The 23,103-nt window shown below is 26.4% G+C and overlaps 1 protein-coding gene across 1 annotated transcript; it reads left to right on the top strand.

Annotated features, from left to right (window-relative positions):
- The first annotated feature begins 2,312 nt into the window (after nt 1-2,312).
- On the top strand, nt 2,313-20,291 carry LOC145841107 (uncharacterized). The gene is made up of 2 exons (XM_082948478.1): nt 2,313-3,067; nt 20,144-20,291. The coding sequence occupies exons 1-2, from the start codon at nt 2,313-2,315 to the stop codon at nt 20,289-20,291; spliced, it is 903 nt and encodes a 300-aa protein (XP_082804604.1).
- The last annotated feature ends 2,812 nt before the right edge of the window (nt 20,292-23,103 follow it).

Below are 23,103 nucleotides of genomic sequence, written 5' to 3'. Positions count from 1 at the left end.
CTTGACATTAATTACTTATTTACACAATCTTGATATCTTTAAGTTGCTAACACAATGTTCTAAATTTCAAACGTGTTGCTAAAAAATTTTGAATTTACGAGAAAGTTATTCATATCTACAAGTACTAAGGCTATTGCTTAAATTTAAAACAGTTTTCTAGAAGTTGTAGTTTTACTCAAACATACTCGGAAATGTATGCTTTTAAAGCAGCTTTTCATAAATGCTAAGTCCGGATGTCTTAAGATTTGTTGTTTTTTAGTGGGAAACTCAAGAAAAACCTTAAATTTTAGAAATGTTTTAAAATATAACAGTAAAAAGCGGAATTTTAAACAGTTTTTACACACAAATTAAAATTAAACTTTGTTAATAAAAATAAAATTGTTATTAAAGTATTTAGGTTTTAATTTGGACATATTCAGTTATGGTTTGTTTAATAACAGAAGAGATGCCTTGATGTTCAGTACTTTTATATCTAATATTTTTTTGTTTATATTTTGTTGACTAATTTAAGTTAAAATATTTCAATCACTTCATTTTAAAATAAATAGTTTTTAAATAGACACAAATTTGTTAGCTAAACTAAATAAAAGGAATATTTAATTCAATGTACAGTTAAAAACAAAACTCTTTTTGTTTTTATTTTAAAATGTTATATAATTTCAATAGAGTACAGACGTAAACATGTAAAAACAGTTAGTGCTTCAAATTTTTTTAAGTCAAAATAACAAAAAAAAATTTAAAAGCTGCTAGCTATTAATATATTATCAATAATTTGTTTAAAAATTACGTAAAAAGGAATTTTTATTGAGTTTAAACTTTATTTTGTTTGGAATATTTAAAAATCTAAATTGCTATAATATGAAACTATAATTATTGTTTTCATATTTCTTAGATACACATTGTATGATTTAAGGTAAATATGTATTACTTACATAACTATTTAACTATTTCAACAATTATCTTAATACTTATTTTTTTTTAATAAATTTAAAAAAAAAATTAAGTTTAAATCCCAAAAATAACAACTTTGTTTTTTTGAAGCATTTTAAGCTTAAAATTTTGAATACTAGTATTGTCGGTACATTAATATTGTTAATGTAAGCATAAACACTATTTATATAGTTTACTTATAAAATTGTATATGCTTTTTAATATAACAACAATTTTTTGTTGCTAACGAACTTTAAACTACTAAAGTGTAAATCAAAACAAACAAACAAACAACAACTATTTTTTAATTTTTTAATTTTTTAAGCTAATATTTTGTTTTACAACTAATTAAATTTAACGCTTGAAAATACAAGATACTTTGAGATCCATAACCTAGACATGTGATACATAGGATGTAATTTATTGTAACAAATAATAAACTTTCATTTTTAAATGTTCAGCTTGAGAATTACAAATTTTGTTTTCTTACTTGCAAAATTATACCAAACTGTAAACTAGTACATGTAATGAAAGTTTGTTGCTTAAAACTTTTAAAAATATATTTTTAGTTTGTGCTACAAATGCTAATTTTTCGTATGTTTTATTTATTAAACTTTAATAAACAATTGTTCCAACTGGAGTCACTCGAAAACTAATTGTTAAATCACCTTTATTTATGTTGATGGTTGCAGCTACTCGTTGTGCAATAACGATGTGATTTAATCATTTTAAAGTATCGTTATGTCTTAGTTGAAATAATCAAGTTGATTGTCTAAATATATATTCATATATTAATACAGTAACCTGTCAATTAGGTACGCACTTGCTAGGTATCAATAGTCCGTATGGTAAGCACGTAATAGCTGAAAAATGATGGGTTCAAGAGAATTTTTTGAAGCTAAGAAAAAAAACTCAAACTCTTTTAAGAAAAGTTTTCCACAGGCAAAAAGAAAAATTTTTGACATAGTCTTAATAGTACCTAAGCATTTAGACTGCGGGGATTCCAGTTTAAATTAATAACATTATAGTTTTTACTCTTTTTTTGAAAACTCTACTGCTTTGCTTAGATTTGATTGAACTATATTTCACTTAATAACATTTTAGTTGTATACCAACTATAGAACTACCTTAGTATATTTTTAAAAAACAATGTTTTTTTTCAATCATATTGAACAATCATTTCTAACTAAAAATTTACCGGTTTTGCGTATTTACCGAATTAGGTTATTTAGAAAATATTTTATACCAATGTGATATAAAATCTTTCAGTATTCACAAAATCAAAAATAACGAAAAAAGTATTCAAGAACATACTGAAAACTTGCTCACAGAGCATCTTCTGTTTTAATAATCAAGTATTTAAACAAATAGATGGACTATCTATGGGATCGCCTTTGGCCCCCCTTTTGGCCAATTGGTTCGTTAGCAAATTAGAAACAGGTCTTCTAAATGAAATTCAACCTAAAATGTACACGAGATATGTGGACGACATTTTTACTATCTTTTCAAATGAAGAAATGGCAAATGAATTCAATCGAAAATTAAATACTCTACATCAAGATCTTGTTTTCACAATGGAAACATGTACATCAGGTAAACTTCCTTTTCTTGACATAAGTGTTAAGCTGGAAGAGAACAAATTTATTACCTCAATTTACAAGAAACCATCAAACACAGATGTTCTATTAAATTTTCACTCTTGTACCCCGAAGTCATGGAAGAAAAACTTGGTTAGACAATTGTTCATCAGAAACAAAAGATTAGTGTCAGAAGAACTACAGAACATAGAAACAAACAGAATAAAGAATCTTCTTTTGAGAAACGGTTATCCGATTAACTTCATAAACAATGAAATAGAAAAATTTCAAAAATTAGAAGATAAGCAACAAATTCCTAAACAACAGTATCTAACAGTTCCTTACATAAAAAAGGTTTCAGAAAAATTCAGCAAAAATATAACAAAAAATTTAGAAACAATTGTAATCAACATCAAAGTAGCTTTCAGAACATCTAAAGTTGGAAACTATTTTTCACTGAAAGAAAAGATCAACAAACTCTACAGAAGTTGCATCGTTTATAAGTTTCAATGTCCAGGTGACCTGGATACCCAATATATTGGAGAAACGGAGCGACAACTGTTCGTCAGAATTAAAGAACATACAAAACCTACAAATAGCGCAGTTTTTTCACATATAGAACAATGTAGAATCTGTCAGAATCATAATGATATTTTTAATTGTTTTGAGGTAATTAAATTTTGTAAAAATGGAAATATTTTACTTGCAGTAGAGGCTATTATGATTAAAAAACTTAAACCTAAACTTAATCAACATCTAGGTCCTGATAAAGGATCTAGAATTACAATTAACATTTTTAAATAGTCCATTTTTGTTCTAATTATCTATTTTAGTTTTTATGATTAATTTGATTAGTTTTATATTGATTGCTTCTTTAGTTTACTCGTATTGTGTTTGATTAATTAGTTTTTGTGAGTATTTATTTTGTTTTGACAAGGAAATTAGTTAATATTTCTAAATTTTGTATATCTAAATCAAACTCACCATCATTATTAAGAATTCGCATCAGTTTAAGCTATTGAAAATAATTTATAAAATAATTATTGATTAAAAAAAATAAAGAAAATAATTAAATAATAAATACAGAAGATTTTATTATTTAACATGATTTACTTTAATATCTAGAAAATGAATTACATTTAGCTCGTATTTACAACTTTATGTGAAGTACGTTTTCAATTTTAATTTGTAGGGTTTTAATTATGAAGCTTTAAATTTATGCGTTTCAAACACATTCTACAAAAAAAAAATAGCTTAAATTATTTTTAAAGAAGTCATTCCGAATAAATTTTATTTTATTTTATGTTTATCTGTCTTATAAAAGACATTTTTCCAGTGTATTATGTTTGAAAAATATCAAATGAGAGTAAATTGTTATTTTATAGATTATAAAAACCTATTTGTTTGATAAAAAGCCTAAATAATTGTTTAGTATTCTTGAATACAAAATAAGTACTTAATAATTTATTTTGTTTTATTATACATATTCTTTTTGTAAAGATTCTTAATATGTAACTTTCTATAAAATTTTGAGATATTTTTTATTAAAACAACTAAAATAAATTTAAAAACTACTAGCACGGTAATAAAAAAAGGTTACCTATCCTTAAGCTAAACTAAAGCTTTAAACCATAAGTCATTAGAATCTTAACACAAAAATAAATAATAAAACAACTAAAACACAACTCGTATACTACACTTTGATTTTGTAGTGGAAGTAAGTAATGTTAAAAAACAATTAACAAACAGATTTTAATAACCATGTTGTCTAGGTTTAAAAGTATCAAGAAAAACTCATGTTTTTTATACATCAAAGTTTTTGTATGCAACTTTCTTATTTAATCGAGTTTATAATGTGTACTTTGCAGCAAAATAAACATAGAACTTTAGATAAGAACAACAAACGCTTTAACTACATATTAAATAAAAGTACTGTTAGTTTAAAATTTATGTATATACTACAAAGTTTTGTAATAGTATGATATTTTTTTGAAATCCATCAGTATTTTTTCTTTACTTTGTATACAACAATAATTTATAGTACAAATATATTATGTTTTATGTTACAAAGTCGCTGAGTTCAAACTTGTTGCGGTTCAGAAGACCGCAACAACATGGCTAACTCTTATTCGGCTAACTGTTGTAATAACTTTACAGCTACTAGAAAGCTGTTATAAACATAAAAATTCAAAAAGCAATATGTTAGATTAATTCACAAACGATTTATATATAACACGTTGAAGTTACATGTTGTGATTTTATAATATGACGTAAACAGTCAATAAAAAATATTAAATAGTAACTTATGTTCAGAAAATCTCTATTGTTAAACTAATATCAACTAGACATTAAAATTTTGAGTTTTTGAAAATAATTAACTTTTAAATGGCTACCAACAACATAAAAACTTTTAAAAAGTGATTCATTTATTTTTCAAAAAAAATATTTACTATGTTTTTTATGATGTCAATTACTTTACTGTTCTGATTAAATAGCTTAATATACTTTTAGAAACTTCAAAAAATATATCTTTGTTTTATTATTATATCTAGTTGTTATATTTAAATTATAAAAAATTAATTCATTGCAAAGAATATAGAGATGTTTCTTTTTCTTTGGCTTAATTAAGTTTAAGTATAAAAGCGAACTGCATTTTAATTTAAGTAATTCTACAGCTACTGTAATTCTAAAGCTAGTAATTGTGTAATGGTATAAAATTCAGATTATGAACTATAGGCTAAAACTAATTGTTGTGATTTTTGAATTAAAGATTGAGCTAGCTTTTATCAAACAAAGTATACTTACTGCTTGAAAAACAACCAAAACCACTTTATCTGCATTAAGAGTTTTTTTTTACTCGTTTATTGGAAATCTTTTTATTGCATTTATAATAATTTAATGCTTTGTTATCTACTTTAAGTAAAAATAATAACTTAAACTTAAAATCATTTCTTACTGTTCAAGTAAAGAGAGCTTTTAAAACTTTTGCACTTCGTAAAAATTTGAAATAAATTTAGTAATCCTTAGCGAAATAAGTCTTATTATAAAAAACTGGAGTTAACAACTTTTTGTGTGTAATTTATGGATAACTGTATGTTTATTGCAGTTAATTTCTAAGGGTAGCAGTAATTTAACGCTTTAGTTAAAATTGCTAGATTGCTAATTTAAGTGTCAGACTACTTTATATTTAAATGTACACATTACAGCTATAAACTTATTGTATATACAATATGTTGAAGTTTTATGTGGTGAATTTTAAAGTTGACTTTAGCTATTAAGAAAAGTTTACATATACAACTAACTGCTGAAGATAAAAAAGATTTTGTTAGTTTATAACATAAACATAATTGTAAATGAAAATGAAAAAGTTTTAGATTATCAAACTATTTATACGATGCTTGTGAAACTAGGGAATTTAAAGTAAGCTCCTAAAATTACAACTAGTAAATCTTTGTAAAAAAACAGTGTTATCCTATGAATTTTTTATTGCAAACAAAGTGGTATTGTTTCAAACTATTGCGTCTTTTTATTGTTTACCTTATTACAAATAAACATAAGTAATCTGCCAACTGAATTCATTCCAAAATTTTTAATCGTTTTGTTTTTCTTATAATTTTCAAAAAAAAATCCATAAAAACTAGTTGTTTAACAAAATGGCTTACAACAAACTAAGATATTCAAATAATTTAGTGCCTTTAATATATGTCTGTTAGCAGAGCTTGTTCGTTTGTATTTTGCTGACAATTTGGCTAGTAACCAATTTTACTGAATTATTTTGTTTTTAATATTTAATTAATCATAAAACCAGCAGTTAAAGTTTTTAAACAAATTAGCACAAATATTAAAGGTTCTGGATTGTACTAAAAGTGCGCTTGTACGACTGACAATAATGTTTTATTTTATCAAATTACAGTTCACATACAGCTATTTTAAATTCAACGTTTATATTAAGTATTAATAAGCAACACAGACGATTTATTTATATCACGTTGAACAACTTATTGCGATAATATGATTAGACGTAGACAATTGATAATTTTCAAGTATAAAAAAAATAGTAATATGTAGATAAAAATCTAAGATTTCCAAAGGTTTTTCATCGAAAAGTATTTTATAAATAGTAAAGACCAGTGGCGTACTGTATTACTTTTACAGGGGATGCTCAAAATTAACTTACTTAATTGAAATTTAAAACTTTAATTATATTTTTATTATTTGAGAAACTAGGGGTACTCTTTAATTTGATCTTTTTGTTTTAGAAGTTACACAGAAAAAAGCATTTATTTTAATTTTAATAATCACTTGATAAAATAAACTATTTCCTAAAACACAAAACTAAAAACTAACTTTAAAAGTAAATATTGAGTTTTGATAATGTATTTGTAAAAAGAAAAGTTTACTGTTGTAGTTTAAAACTTACAAACTGATTAAAGAAATGTACTTCATATCTTGTAGATATACAATTTATAAGTTACAAAACTTTAAGAAAAAAAAACATGTTTAGATTCCTAGTACAAAACTAGCCATAAAATTTAAAAAAGGTCTACAAAGCATTTTATATATACTACAAATTATTTTTAAAATAATAAAAGTATTAATGTAAAAGTTAGTTAAAAAAATCGCTTTATAAAGCAACAATAAAACTAAAAAAAGTACATATAAAATAAATGAAAGTAATAAGTTCAAAAAAAAATAAGTGTTAAATTTCTTTCAAACATAATAAAGTATAATAACAAATAAACAACTTGTTTTAGGTAGTTAATAAAGTTAATTGACTTGTAATTAATTAAACAATAGTAAAACATATTTGTAAATGATTCTAATTAAAATAGAATACAAAAGTTATCTCTCTATTCAACAGATTTACTAAGCAATGATATTTAAATATTACTTTCTTGTTACTTAAATAATCAAAAAGTATTAAGTCTTATTACATCGATTAAAAGAATGTCCACTAATATCACATAGAACATTAAAACAGTTTAAAACTAAAAAAAAATATTATCAACTTATTATGACAAGCTTATTAAACTCTTGACTTTTGTTTCAAATTATGACAAATCCATAAGTAATTATATTTCTAAATTAAACAATAACCAAACGGACAATAATTTTAAAATTATTAAACCGAAGATTGCAGTTTTTAATAAGTTGATTGTTGTAAGTTTACTTAATTGATAATTTTGTATATAAGCTTAAATTACTACATTAGTTGTCGTTAATTCTTACTTGAGTAGATCACAGCTATTATCAAGCTGTTTAAAATTAAGAAAACTTATTTTGGTATCCATAATGATTGACACTAGTTTCATATTTTTTGACATATAAGTTACCAGTTATGAAATTAGAATGTAACGTAAACATTTGAAGTAGAATTTAAACTGTATTTGAAATAATTTTGTACTGGATAATATTGAACTTATTTAAAATTATCAAAAACCTGCAACAAATGAAAAAGTTCATTGATCATATGTTTATAAAACTTTAAATTTGATAGACTTTTGACTGTTTTCCAATTTAAAAATACTTACATTCTAATTGTTTTCATTAGAAATGATTGTAAATTAGCTTTACTTTATGCAACTTTAATGTCCATGATTTTAGTTTTATACTAACTATTTTTTTTAAATCCCTGATTTAGCTTGAACTGAAGTAACTGATGCTTAATGATAAACGAACAAAATTTAATTAATTAATATTATATATTAATAATAGATCAATGTTTTTCTAACTTCAATCATTATAACATCAGTTAACTTACTTGTTATTTTTTTTAAATGACAGTCATTTTAAATAGTTAAAAGTTAATTTCTTTAATCATGTGTAAGAGCCTTAGTATATCTCTCAATTTATAAACATAATGTTAAAGCTACAAGCTGTGATTTATAATGTGAAATAAGCTATTGATAATTATCAAGTTTATGATTCACTAGATGATTTTAGAAAACCGGTCAATTTTTAAGTAGATTCATTTCAATAATGTTTTTTCTTTTAACTAAAAAATTTGAAAGCAAAGCTAAGTTTTATTTTTGAATCAAAATATTGTTTTAAAGTTTAGAAGTGTAGAAATGTCAACAATTTATCAGCGTGAACACCAGGCTTATTTTCAAACTTTATTAAATAAATATATGACTTAATTTTTTCTTTTCTCATATATTTCATCAATTTTCATCAGGATAAAAAACAATTGAAACAATAGACAAAGATAAAACACAATAAAATATTACATAAATAAACTAATTAATCAGTCATGTAAATTCAAACGTAAAAAATATAAGTAAAACTGAAATAGCTTTTTACTAAATAAGGCTAGAGTGTAATGAAGTTCCTTTTACGTAAATTAGGTTTATAGGTTAATTTAAATGTATTGAATGAATTCTAGCTTTATTAATTCCAAAGAATTTGAACATTGTCGCATAATGCTAAATTCAAATACCACAACTGTTTACACAAAAGGTATTGTTTACTCAATATTTGTATATAACTGAAATTTTCATTGCATTTTTGACTGCTACGCATTTTTTGTCACTAATGTACGAGATAATGTACGAGACATTTTGCAACATGCTATTTTATTCTTGTTTTTAGGTGACGGGTATTTACCTAATGTCAAAATTTGTAATAAAAACATTTTCGAACATTTTCTGAATAAAAAAAAGATTTTGAAAAGATACTGATGACTACTTAAAGATACTTAATTATTATGTAACTTCGCAATACTTCAAAAAAATTTTTGTGAAACCTTTAGAACTTTGAATAAGATTTTATTGATCTTAGGCTCTGTCATTCGAAAATATTAGTATAATAAAGCTACAATTAAGCTGTATCAAATGCAAACATGGAGATAAAACAATTAAAATTCAATTCCTAATCTTTATATATAACATTTTAAAGCAACATGTTGTCACACAGTAGATTGACATATAATTTTGGGGATACAAAACTTATATAAACATTTTGTGCTGGTTTTAAAAGCTATCTAAGACATTTTTTAGTAACACTTGATAAATGCAATCAGCAGAAATTAGATTTCAGTGGAACATAGATATTTAATTTGTTTAGATTAGTAATTACTGATTAGAAAAACTACCGCTGTTTTTAAACACTTTTAATATAATAGTTTGTAGAATAATCAATTTAATTAATAACAAAAACAAAAAAACAGTTGCTAAACACAGTCCCAATTAAAAAATATATATATAAAACTTCCCATTACGACTGTAGATGTTCTAAAAATGATAAGTAAGATATCGTAAATTCCTTTTATTTTGTTTAGTTAAACCGTTTATACATTAATGCAGCGCTTTTATTGAAAACAAATAATAATACATGTTTTTATCAAATATCAACCACAGATATACCTTAAATATTTAAATAAAAAACAATATATCAATAATGCAGATAGGGCAAGTTTCTAATCTAAATTTAATGCAAATACTACAAAGATGATAGTGCAAATAAAAACACAAGTGGTTTGCCGACTATGAATTCAATTAAAGCACTAAAGTTTTACAATGCACGTGTGAATTTGAGTAGATTTACGGCGACTAAAAAGGTTTTTAATTGTAAGATTGGTCACAAAAATAAACAAATAATTTTTTTTCGTTTGACAAAATAGCTAAAAGTGAATTGATATATTTTATGACTAACTACTTTTGAAAAATCTTCTGTTAGCAGAAACTGTTCGTTCAGATTTGTTAGACTTTTTTCAGAAGTTTACAAGTTTATCAACAATTTATTTAAACATTTTAAGTAAGACCAGCAGTAATCATACTTTATTATTAATAAATAACCAAACTTGTACCAGTTCAAAAATACAATATAATTTAATTAGTTATTGTAGGTTTAATGAATTCGTATTTGACTGTGTGTAAGCCTGCTTCAAAACAGCAGTTAGTATTAGTTTTTTTAGAGTAGACTACAGCTACTAGAAAGCTGTTTTAAATTTTAAGCGTAAAGTTACATCATCAGTGTATGGATCACTTTAGTTTTTATACTATTTGTTGTAGCTACATGTTGTGGTTTTAAAATACTACGAAGCAACTGAGAGATAACTTTATACATTTTTTTAATGAGCTAAATGAAATTTAACTCTTATAAAAAACTTTAGTTTTAGATTAAAGTTCAATAGAATTGGCACCATTTTAAAAGGGTAGACGTCAGAAAAGCACAGCGTCACTTTAGCAAGGGGTAACATTTTAGAATGGAGTGTCACTTTAGCATGGCGTAACTTAATAATTAGTTTAGATTTAAGTAAAAGAAATTCAATCGATTTTAGCCAATCAATTGCACATAAAACAATTAGAAGTTATATTATATACGTATAATACTTAAATTAATAAAAATAATTCAGTGATAAATTAAAATAAAGTTGTCCGTAGCAGTTGAATAAATTTTAGTTTTGTATATTTTAATTTTCTACGTCACATAAATAATTCACAATATGTAGCTTCAAATTAATGTATAGAAACCGAGTATGTTTTCCTAAATGATTATAAAATTGAAATCTACAATTTTAAACAGCTTTTCAGTAGCTGTAATTTTACTCAAACGCATTTAATGGTGTCTGCTGCCTATCTATAACTTTCAGTACAGACCGAATCTGCGGAGAACTAAGCAAAACCCAGGTCTTTGAAAATCTTTATCTCTTTTTTGCAATGCTTTAAAACTGTATGATTATTAAAAACAAGTTTTTAATACATAAACTTTAAGATGATTTTTTTTATGTTTACTACAAACTAAATTTGTTGCTACTTAAGTATTATCAAACCAAAACGTTCCATTTTTTTAATCCGTTGAGTTTTCAAGTAGTTAAAATCAAAGCAGTTCTTTAGCATCCTGTAAAATCCTAGTGGTAAGTTTAAACCATGTAGCCTTTGTAGGGTCTCCACTTTGTTTACAATTTGAATACTATAAAGTATAAAATATCATTATTAGTTTTAACCTTTTTTTTAATTGACTTCAAACACCATCCCATGCAAGGTGTGATACTTCCAGACCTCAAAAACTACTAAGTATAGTTAAAAAGGCAAACTAGTTAAAGTTATTTTGTCGTTAGCAGCTATATTTGTAGTTACACTTTCATTTAATACTTTAATCTTTACACAAATTACAAAACAACAACATTAGCTTCAGTGTATTGATCACTTTTATAACTTTATACAGCTATTTAGTACTTATCTTATTGTAGTAATTAAAAGTATTGTAAAATTTATCAATTTTTTAATCTAGTAGTGCCAAATTAGGTAGTTAAACTTTTATAAAACTTATAACTATACAGTGTACATGTAGGTAGTCCTTTGATGCTTTCCACATAAAACTAACACTGTTCTAAGTAAATTGCTTTAATAAAAGATAAAACTAACTTTATACTTTAAAAAAATCTTAATACAAATAATTTAAAAATTGCTTATGCTATTAACGTTATTTAAGCTAGGTTAATAAAAGAAATATTCACTTTTAATATTTACAAAAAAAATTATAGATTTTGCTCAAAAATAAAGCAAGCTATTAGTTTAAATATTTTAAATTATTTAGCTTTCTAAGTATAAAACATTTTTTATTTGTTTGTAAATAAAACATATTTTAACTTTTTTCAAGTACTTTGATAAAACCTAGTAACTTAAATTCACTACTTTGTGCTAAAAGTTATTCATTAAAATTTTAGCATATCAAAACTCTCTTCATTTGTAAAAACAAGACAGTAGGTTTTGAAAATAATTTTATTGTTGAAAATTATTTATTAACAACTTTTAATAGCTTAAGGTGATAGGTTAAGTTTTTTTTATTTTGTCTAGTAATAAGTTTATATTAAGTTAACAAACCTTCTATTTGGTCACGCGACAATTTAAATTGTTTTAAAGGCTGTAACTCCAAAAAAAAAAAACACTTAAAGAAAAAAAAACGTGTGGATCTACTTAATGAGATTATGAAAGTAAAAATAATGCACAAAATATTTATAAAAAGAGTGAAGCTCTATATTTGTGTTTTGACTGTTTTTAGCGAAACGAAGTTATACTAATGAATTAAAACAAACAAATTAAGTGTTTTTTACTGTAAATTATACATTGGTATAAACAGAGGAAAAATAAAGCTCTTAAACTGATTATAAAGTATCATTCAAATTACATGTATTTATTAGGTAGCATTTGAAAAACATTTTTGTGTACGTAAAGCAGCATTGGATTTGATATTTTATTAACATTGTACACTTTTTGTATACTATGTTACTTAAAATAAAACCTTTAATCCTTAAATTGTTGGCATCTTAATCTTAAGATGACACGTTGAAAAACAATAAGTCTAAATTTGCAAAAGAAATAAAACTAGCATCTAATATTACATACTTTACAACGTAATAAAATTATTCTAATAAATATTTAATTTTACTCAAAATTTGCTCGAATGCTGGTCATTACCACAACAATTAAAATTAAACAAAAAGAAATTACAGTGTAAAATACCGATTAGTCATAAACATCAAATATATTCTTTAATAACTAGTTTATATATCTGTTATAACACACTTTACAAACCAATAGTTTTACTAATGTTGAAAATTTACAAATTGATACTTTAAATCAAGTGGTCAGCTATAATATTATTACCACAAAGGTTTAACAAAGACTGAATAATAATATGAAAAAAGTTTTTAGATAACATACACGGAATAAAACTTATTTGAAATTAAAAATTCGAAACGAGCTTTAAGTAAATAAATATAACACAAATATTAAAATAAAATCATAAAAATGATTATTATCGATTTGCAGTTATACTTCAAACATTGTATAAATTACTAGAATATATTAAGAGTTTTTCATGGTTTAATAACAATCTGTTGATCTTTTTCGTTCAAATAGAATTTGAACTAAAACTAAAACAAATACTAAAGTTAAAATTTTACATTAATAGCAGTAAACGGTTTGAATGTTCCTGTGACCAAATATTGTTTAACAGGTTCGAAAATAAATAACCTAAAACGTTTTACTAACTTCAATTCGTTTATCTTTTGGTTTATATTTTAAAAACTATTTTACTTGAAAGTTGTAATTATTAAAATGTTTAAGAAAAATAAACTGAAACTTTTGAAACAGTTTATATTAAGATCGTTTATTCAGGTATTTACTTTTGTACAGTAGATAATTTGAACACTTCACTTTTACCCATCATCACTTGAGCGTAGGAGATATCTGTAAATTAAATTAAAATTTAAAAAGTTTGAATCAATATTAATTTTGAAATTAACTACATACTACACAAAAAAAAGTTAAGTTAAATAAAATATGTAAAACTGCAATAAAAAAATATATTTTACAAGTAAAATATATGGTTTACTATCATTTCTAACTCGCTATCATTTCTAGCCCGATCATCTCTAACCCGATCACTTCTAACCCGCTATCATTTCTAACCCGATCATTTCTAACCCGATCACTTCTAACCCGATCACTTCAAACCCGATCACTTCTAACCCGATCACTTCTAACCCGATCACTTCTAACCCGATCACTTGTAACCCTATCACTAACCCGATCATTTCTAACCCGATCATTTCTAACCCGATCACTTCTAACCCGATCACTTCTAAACCGATCATTTCGAACCCGATCACTTCTAACCCGATCACTTCTAGCCAGATCATTTTTAACCTGATCACTTCTAACCCGATCATTTCTAACAAGATCATTTCTAACCCAGTCACTTCTAACCCAATTAAACCTGATCATTTCTAACCCGATCGTTTCTAACTCGATCATATTTAACTAGAAATTTATTTAGCCGATCTGTATTAGTATGTTTATCTATTATGTTTATGATAAAGATTTGTTTTAAAAAATAATTAATCTCAACAAAATTGTTTCTTTTGAAGTTTAGTTTATTTTGTTTAAAATAAAACCTAATGTTCAGATAGCTTTTGTTAAAATTTAATTGATGATATTAATTGGTTCATATATTGTTTTGACAATAAGGTTTCAATTTGGATTATTAATTAATTGTAATTAATTATTTTTAAAAACATTAGGGAAAGTATAAGTCTTTTTTATTCTAAAGAATAATAAACAATGAACTTAACTGCAAGATCAACAACAACAGCATCCGAGACAATCCTACGACCGGGTTAGAAGTGATCGGGTTAGAAATGATCGGGTTAGAAGTGATCAGGTTAGAAGTGATCGGGTTAGAAATGATCGGGTTATAAATGATCGGGTTAGAAGTGATCGGGTTTGAAGTGATCGGGTTAGAAGTGATCGGGTTAGAAATGATCGGGTCAGAAGTAATCGGGTTAGAAGTGATCGGGTTACAAGTGATCGGGTTACAAGTGATCGGGTTTGAAGTGATCGTGTTAGAAGTGATCGGGTTAGAAGTGATCGGGTTAGAAATGATCAGGTTAGAAGTGATCGGGTTAGAAGTGATCGGGTTAGAAGTGATCGGGTTAGAAATGATAGCGGGTTAGAAACAATCGGCTCCTAAAATATATATAAGCTATAGACATAAAGCAAAACAAACGTATAGCTGTAGACAAGAAAAAATATGCAATGCTACAAATATTATCGAAGTATATATGGAAAATATAAAACAACGAAATTAACTATAAAATTTATTGGATAATATCAAAAAGAACAAAAAACAAATACAGTTTGTAAGTGGATGTAAATTATGCAACGCGAAAAGACAGAAATTTCAAAAATTAAAAACCGATTTTTAAACAAAAGAAATGAATTACAAACTTAATATTGGCATTACGGAAAACAATTTTTTTTAAACTGTGTTGATGGTGTTGTTAAATGTTATTTAAAATGTACTATTTATCTAATATTACGTAATATCTAGTTTTAAATAATTTTGTACTTTACTTACATGTTTCCATTTTATTTATTAAAACACTTGGATCAAAAGGCGTTGACGATGATACAGTTGTTGCAAGCAAAGTTGTATTTTGCATATCTCACACACTAACAGCATATTACTTGTCCTACTGTATTTTACAATAAAAATTAGGCAAATACTTAAGGAGTTTTTCGAAATGACAAACTTCTTAAAATAAAAATTAAACGAAAAGCAGCCTTTATTTGATATAAATTAACTGTACAAAGTTTTTCAATACCATTACTACGTCATAATCGCTTTAAAATTTGTTAAGTTCTAAAATTCTTTAGAAATCTTTAATTAATAAGATGTTTGAAGATGTTATGACACAAATATTACTTCGTACAAGAAAAATATCGAAAATACTTTGCTTTGTTAAACGACATTTATATATGTTATTACTTTTATATATACATAAATATTTATATAAACTATTGTAAACTGTAACGTTTTAAACAATCATAACAAATGTTTCATGTAGCGTAATGCTGTAACTTTAAACTTCATAGATTTGGTATAAATAGTATTAGAATACCATTTACACAAAGAAATAAAAAACATTGTGACGTAAATATGAATCTTGTATCAGCATATTATACAAAATTCATCTTTTTTACAAACAAAAAAGTGAAACTACTAAACAATAAATAAGTGACTACAAAATTTTGGACTTAAAATTGTACTGTTTATTTATGTTTTAACTTACATGTTGTTATAAAATATCAAAGTTCTTTTAAGCGGGCTCGTTGCAAAATGAATTTGTTAGTTTATTTGTGTTTTAAAAACACTAACAAAATTTATTTATGTATACATGAGTCAAGTTTTTAAATCGTATAAAATTAAACACTAAAACCTGTAATTAAATTGCTAAAAATTTTATCAAGTAAACTTGTTATCACAAATTAATAATGTATCAAAAATATTTTCTTTAAAAATATACAATATAAAATTTTTATGATTAATACTGTATACAGACAACTTAATGAACAAATGAGAAAAAAAACTTAATTATTATGTATGTTTTTCAATCAGTTAAAATATTAAGCTTTAAGATGTTTTCTTTAATTGACATTATTAATGGTTCACTATATAACTAACCTTAAATTCTCTTCAATGATTAAGGTGACACCAATTGCCATAAACTTGATATTCAAATACAAAATTAAATAAATATTTGCACTATCTAATACAGAGTAAAAACTAATAAAAATAAATTAATAAAGGAACAAACTGTAATTTAATTTTAATTTAACACATTTTCATTAGCTTATTTTTATTAGTGATGTACCGGACCCACAATTTCAGGTCCGAACGGACTCGGATCCGGACTATTTTTTTCAAATTAGAATCCGGGTGGAACCGGATCCGGACTTTTTTTCAAATTAAGATCCGGCTGGAACTGGATCCGGACTTTTTTTTATTAAATTAGGATCCGGCCGGAACCGGATCCGGACTTTTTTTCATATCAAGATCCGGCCGTATCCGGATTTCAGACAAAAATGGCAATATACGGCCGGTTCCGGACCCGGATAGTGTGTCCGGTACATCACTAATTTTTATAAACTTATTTAGAATCATGAGATTTAGATTAACGTTTAAATAGATAAAAAATGTTTGTTTTAAGCAATTAACTATTTTTATTTCTACTTCTAACAAAAAAATAATGTATTTTTTTTTATATAAGTAGATTTAGAACAAAAAAAACATAGTACCAGGTAAAAATAGTGTTTTAATATTTTTTTTTTATATGCTTAAAGGTTTAATATTATGTCTGTTCAAAAACTTTATTAATTAAAAATAGGCACTAGACGCATAACTAATTAAAACACCAAAACTCTAAGCACATAATATTTGTTACACTGCATAGAATTATTTAATTGTTTGGATACGCTCAATTCCAACACACTCACAATTCCCACCTGATCAACTGAAAAATAAAAAATTAAATAACATTCATAAACAAAAAATTATAGACCAAAGGTAAAGGTTAGGGTTTAGGGCGAAAGTAAAAATAAAGAAAAAGACAAAAAGTTCTAAAAAACTAAAAAGCTAACAAATAAAAAAAAAAAACGTTTCGGGTGGAATTTGATCGAGTGGAAATTTATTCGATTAAAAAATTTTTACCTAAAATTTTTTACTTAATACTTTTTCACGATCATTAAAAATTTTCCTAATCAAAAACAATAATTAGACTTTATTCCCTTTTTTATGTGTATTAATTATCTACATTACTATTTTCGATTTTCAGCAAGTAACTTAATTTATGTTGTTAAATATTAGTTATATTAAAAAATATACTAAAAATGTATAAAAAGTTGCAAAAATTTCATTAATTTTTTAAGGTTAATATTATGTTTAAACCCAAGAAATTTCATTTTTTCCAGCAGTTAAATGGCTGAAATAGCTCAAAACGTTTTTCAAACAATTAAATATCATTTCAGTAAAGAAAGTTATTGAAAACGGCCAGTTAACCGTTTTAAAATTATCATTAAAGAAGCATTCCAGAAGAATCATACTTACACTACAAACTTGGCCAAACTTATATAGTCACTTCTAAGAAAAACGTTTTAAAAATAATGTTACGTCACAATACGTGTGAGAGGCACATGCGCGTGTTTTGCACAGCAACAAAAATTTAATTGTTATGCTGCTTTTTTAGTAGGCAATTAAAACATACAATTTAAAAATTAATAAAATAGTTTTTTTAACTGAAGATTTACTATATAAAGATCTCAGAAATAATATGCTATTATAATCAGCTATATTTTATACAATTTTTATAGTTGCCTTAAAAAATATTTTGTTAAGTGATTAAATACTGTGTTAATTTTATTCAAATGAAATTATTTGTGTTAAAAACTAAATCAGCTTACAAGACTTACAAGTAAAAACTTAGTTTTTAGTAAAACAAAAAAGTCCTTAAAGCAATATTGACCCTTTAGATTCGAAATTGGCTATCAGTGGGCTTTATTAGTGATGCAGTGTAAAAGTAAAAGGGAACTTAACAAGTGAACTATAAATATCTTATAAATATAGACAGTTACATATTAATTTTTTTGTTAATAAGGTGTTAAAAAAAAGTCTGTAATATTTGTATTACAAATGTAAAATTGCAGAATAATTAATGTAATAATTTAAACAGAATTTGTATATTATACTAAATTAAAAACATACTACTAATAGTGCTTGTATATTTAGCATAAAGCTTAATGTAAAATATATTTAAAGCACTTAACTTAGTATAATGAACAGTTAATAATTTTTTGTAAGCTAAGTAAGAAATTCTTCATAAAATCTTAGCTAATTATTTGAACTAAATTTATCTACGATTCAAGTTTTTTAGAAAACAATTAAAAACACTTTGATTCAATAAAAATTGAGCATTTTACTCATTATCTTAACTACCTTTAACAAACACATATAAATTAAAGCTCTTGTTTTAAATAACTATTTATGGAAAAAACAATCTAATAGATCTAAACGTATTTTAGATACCAAAAAAAAAGAAGCTCTTTAAATAGTTTATAATGTTCTTTAAATGAAAAACTAGCTATTATTATTTTTTATTCTAGACATAATAGGCTCAGTAAAAACAAAGTTCATATAATCAAAACTGAGTTCAGCATATTAATAAAGTTAAAGTATACTTTTTTACTAAAAGTTATATGATTCAATAAGAAAACAATATTTATATCTTTTTAAAACACAATCAACGAAAAATTGAAAGAAGACTTAATAAAAGGAGGTAAAAAAAAATCATTATTAATAATTACATATTATAACTGTGACATCAGAAATAAATTTATAGACTTGAAAGTTATATTTATTTCTTTATAAAATGCATACAACTCATAAAACACTCAGTCTGGCAGTTTATTAACTTCCAGTTTCAACAGTATTTTACAAGGTTCAGCGATTTATAAAGGGAAGCGATTGTAATATTAACCTGTTTCCGTCTTACTTTAAAGCTATATACAGAAAAAAATAAAAACAGTGTCTCATTATTAAGAAAATGCTATAACTTTGACATCAACTATTGAATTCTAGACCTTAAAGTCATATTTTTTTATTTATATATACCTACACATAGCAATTAAATCAAAAATCACTTAGTATGGTTGAATCGTAACTTAATTAATTTCCGACTTGCATAGTCAGTAAATTCCTATATATCAGATATTAAGTTGATAGCATTAGGTAATCATTTAAGCACTTAATTAAACATTAATGAAGAATAACTCCTTGTCAATTTAGTTTATTAATTTATTAACAATGTAAAATCTGAAATGAAAACAAGTATAAACATAAACACTAAAATGAGCTATAGTCTAATTATTCTACATCCCCTCCAGCTCATTTAAGATGGTAACAAGTTTAAGGCAATGACATAGCTCTTCAAGAGAGGATTTAAATAAGTAACAAAAACATTTTACTAAGATGGAACTAAATTTTATACATTAACAAAGCTCAATTAACTTAAACAAGGGATTTATTAGAGGAAAAAATAAACAAAACTGCAATAAAACTTACTAAATAAATCCAAAACAATTCAAATTAATGCAATTCCACGCTGAATCATCCTGGCTTAGCAATTATCACTATCAACAGCAATTGAACACTCAGCACCAAATGTTGTACAAACAAGAACAAACGGGCTTCACTTACGATGATTTCTACTTTGTAGTACTCTATTCTAAAGCTTCCCTGGCGCATTGAAGTCACCTACGCAAAGCAAGCGACACCTTAATTTTTTTTGGGAACTATAGGAGCAGGAATGTACTCTTCTTCAACCTCTTCATGATCCGTTTCAACCTCACTGGTTTTACTAGTATTGGCACCGTTGGAATCCTCTGTAATCTTTACAGAAGAATCAGGACGTTGATGACCAACATTGCACTCATGTTAGCTTGGTAGATTACTACTCCAAACATAGGAAGTTTTTGCTTTAATGCTTGTTGAGGCTGGGTTGTACATCCTTAAAAACGTTCTGCTCCTCCGAGTAAGTCTCCCTGATCCATCAACTCTGACTACACATGATCATGTGGAAGCACCTCCATTACCACTCCGCTTCTGTCCCATTTACGTGAATTACTGCCGCTCTGGCTTTGCAGTAGACACCTACTGCCAACGTACAAAGGTCGCAACTTCTTAGCTTTGTGGTTGATAGCTCCACTGAAGTCTTGAAATTTATCACTATCTAGGCTGCCTGATTCATAAGAACTCCAAAAGCAATATCTATCTGGACCGTAATCTTCTATCAGATTTCTGACGGATCCCGTGCCACTGTTTCTTCGAACTGAGATCTGTGAATTCCCCAAACCGAAACGTAAAGTAAACTTGGAACGTTGGAAGTCGACACTTTCGAGTTGATTGAGACGGCTGTCTGAGAGTGAAGAATTCTGAAACTCAACCAAACGGACTGGAACTTCTGATAAAGAACTTGTTGCGATCACATAAGTTTCATCTACATTAGTTTCCTCAGCTGCATATTCGGAATTTTCAGCCTTAAACGGATGCTTGCATGGTTCATCATGGACTTTGCTTCCGGTTGGGCAACTGCAGTTATCTTTTTCACTCAAACTTGCAACAACTTTAGAATGCTTATAAAGCAGCTGAGAACCAACACTGGGAAAATCTCTATTTATAATTAGAAGATCAACCATCGTTTTATACGAGAGAAAAAACCCAGTCACTGAGTACTGACATAAATAATACTGTTGCAGCTAATCACCTCATCCTTTGGAGACATTCCACTGATAGTAGCTCTAAAAGCGCCTATAATGTGTATTGGAATTTGGTTAGCAGCCCGAACTTTGAGTGATACGGGAAGTAAGTCATTCTTTCCAAAACCAGCATTGTAAAAGTCTTTCCAGCCCCAAAGGTTTGATTGTGCACCAGTATCAGCTAAAGCATTTACACATGCAAACTTGGTTGTGCCATGTCTAGCAATCTTGACTGATGCACGAGGATGATCAGTCGTTGCCTTGGCTTTACGCAAGGAGTTCTTGCTGAATATGGTGTTATTCAACATGATTCTTTTACTTGCGTGTAGTGACATTATTTGGGTATCTTGTTGCATAAAATCAGAATTTTTAGCCTGGATTTGAACAGCGTTAACCTTTTTTGATTGACTACTCCAACAAGATAGACAATATCTGAAAGGCTTTTTATTTGGTTACCATTTTCGTTAAAAGGATAGAAAAGCTTTTTACAGTTTTGGCAAGGAACATGCTGGGACTTATCTCCTATGTTCACACGTCCCTTCATCTGACGTTGAAAGGAAGAGACTGCAGATATAGTTCGCGAATTCTCAGTTACATGGCGTCCCATTTCTTTACTTTCAATAAAAAAAATTATAACAAATGATGACCTGGATAAAATATCTTCAGTACTGAGAACTTTTCTTCTTATGTTATCCCCAACGCCAGTGAGCATCACGTCTTTTATTGCTTCTTCTGTGTAGCTCGTCACATTGCTTTTCCCACAGTCACACACTGACTGTAGTGAAATTTCAGGTTTCTGCTTTGCTTCGTACACGTGTGGCAAACGTTCTAAACGGTTTATCACGGTCCTGGTTTACACCAATAGCAACTTTTATGACTGCAATCGATTCCATCAGTTTAGCAACATAACTTTCTGATTTGGCCGCTAGTCGAGGATCACTTGCTAAAATAAGATCGCCAAGCTTGTCCTGCGCACACTGAAAAAGCTGTATGCTTGCATTTTGATTGCTTATATTCGAACCAATCTTGAATGCCTCCCACCTCCGAATGAAAGCATGCCATGTCTCTTGGCTGATCCCCCGGTCAACCCTTGGTCGAATCAATTGAGGTGCATTTGGCATTACTCCATTATTGTATAACTCAGAATTTTGCTGATGCTCCACTTTGTGGAGGTTGAGAAGGCTACTCACTAAATCACTGGATAGATATGGCGTCTGGAACTCGCATCCACGGATTGGGCACTTTACTACAACCATTTTACTTTTCTCAGATTGTTGATAAGATTTTACATGAAGAATAACTCCTTGTCAATTTAGTTTATTAATTTATTAACAATGTAAAATCTGAAATGAAAACAAGTATAAACATAAACACTAAAATGAGCTATAGTCTAATTATTCTACAATTAAGTACATTTTATTTGTTATTTACTTATAATTAGTTTAACTCATACTTCAATTAATAAGACTACTATTTAAACAATCTCTGGACTTAACTATAACTATGTAATATAAACAGTTAAACAACAACTAACCTTACTTCAAACTATGGCATTTCAATCTAATTTGGTCACTGCTGTTAGAAAATTGTGGCTTTTTCCCCGTAGGTAATTTTCTTTCTACTTAGATTACATCATAACTGTCCAACCTTTTAAAAATAGTAGTAATGCTTCTTAAGGTACTTTTAAGGTTTCTCTTTACTGCAAACACGTCAAAATCTAGGTTTTACAAGTATCTAGTAATACTGTATTAAGATATAATTATGAGCATAACTGAAACATGGTTCTTATACAAACAGGTTTATTTGTAAAACTATGTTTAATGTTAATTACTACTTGGAAATTATCCAGTCAAAATTATGTTTACCACTTCAAGTTAAAATTTTTACAATAATTAAAAACATTTTAGCGGTCCGCAAAATCCTAGAAACTAATGAGTTTAACTAGAGTCTCTGCATTCTAAAAAATAATTGTCATTTACAGCGACGTTTTTCAACATCATAAC

This window comes from Thalia democratica, chromosome 7, assembly GCF_965202585.1.
Source record: "Thalia democratica chromosome 7, ktThaDemo2.hap1.1, whole genome shotgun sequence".
NCBI classification, from domain to species: domain Eukaryota; kingdom Metazoa; phylum Chordata; class Thaliacea; order Salpida; family Salpidae; genus Thalia; species Thalia democratica.
Note: the sequence above shows the minus strand (reverse complement) of the source record. Positions and strands in the feature narration are given on the sequence as shown.

Bases quoted from the DNA above. Each gene is read 5' to 3' on its own strand.
- LOC145841107 (XM_082948478.1), top strand. From the start codon at position 2,313: ATGGGATCGCCTTTGGCCCCCCTTTTGGCCAATTGGTTCGTTAGCAAA. The intron at 3,068-20,143 runs GTTCGTCAGAAT...TGGGAACTATAG, and splicing joins GGAGAAACGGAGCGACAACT to GAGCAGGAATGTACTCTTCT.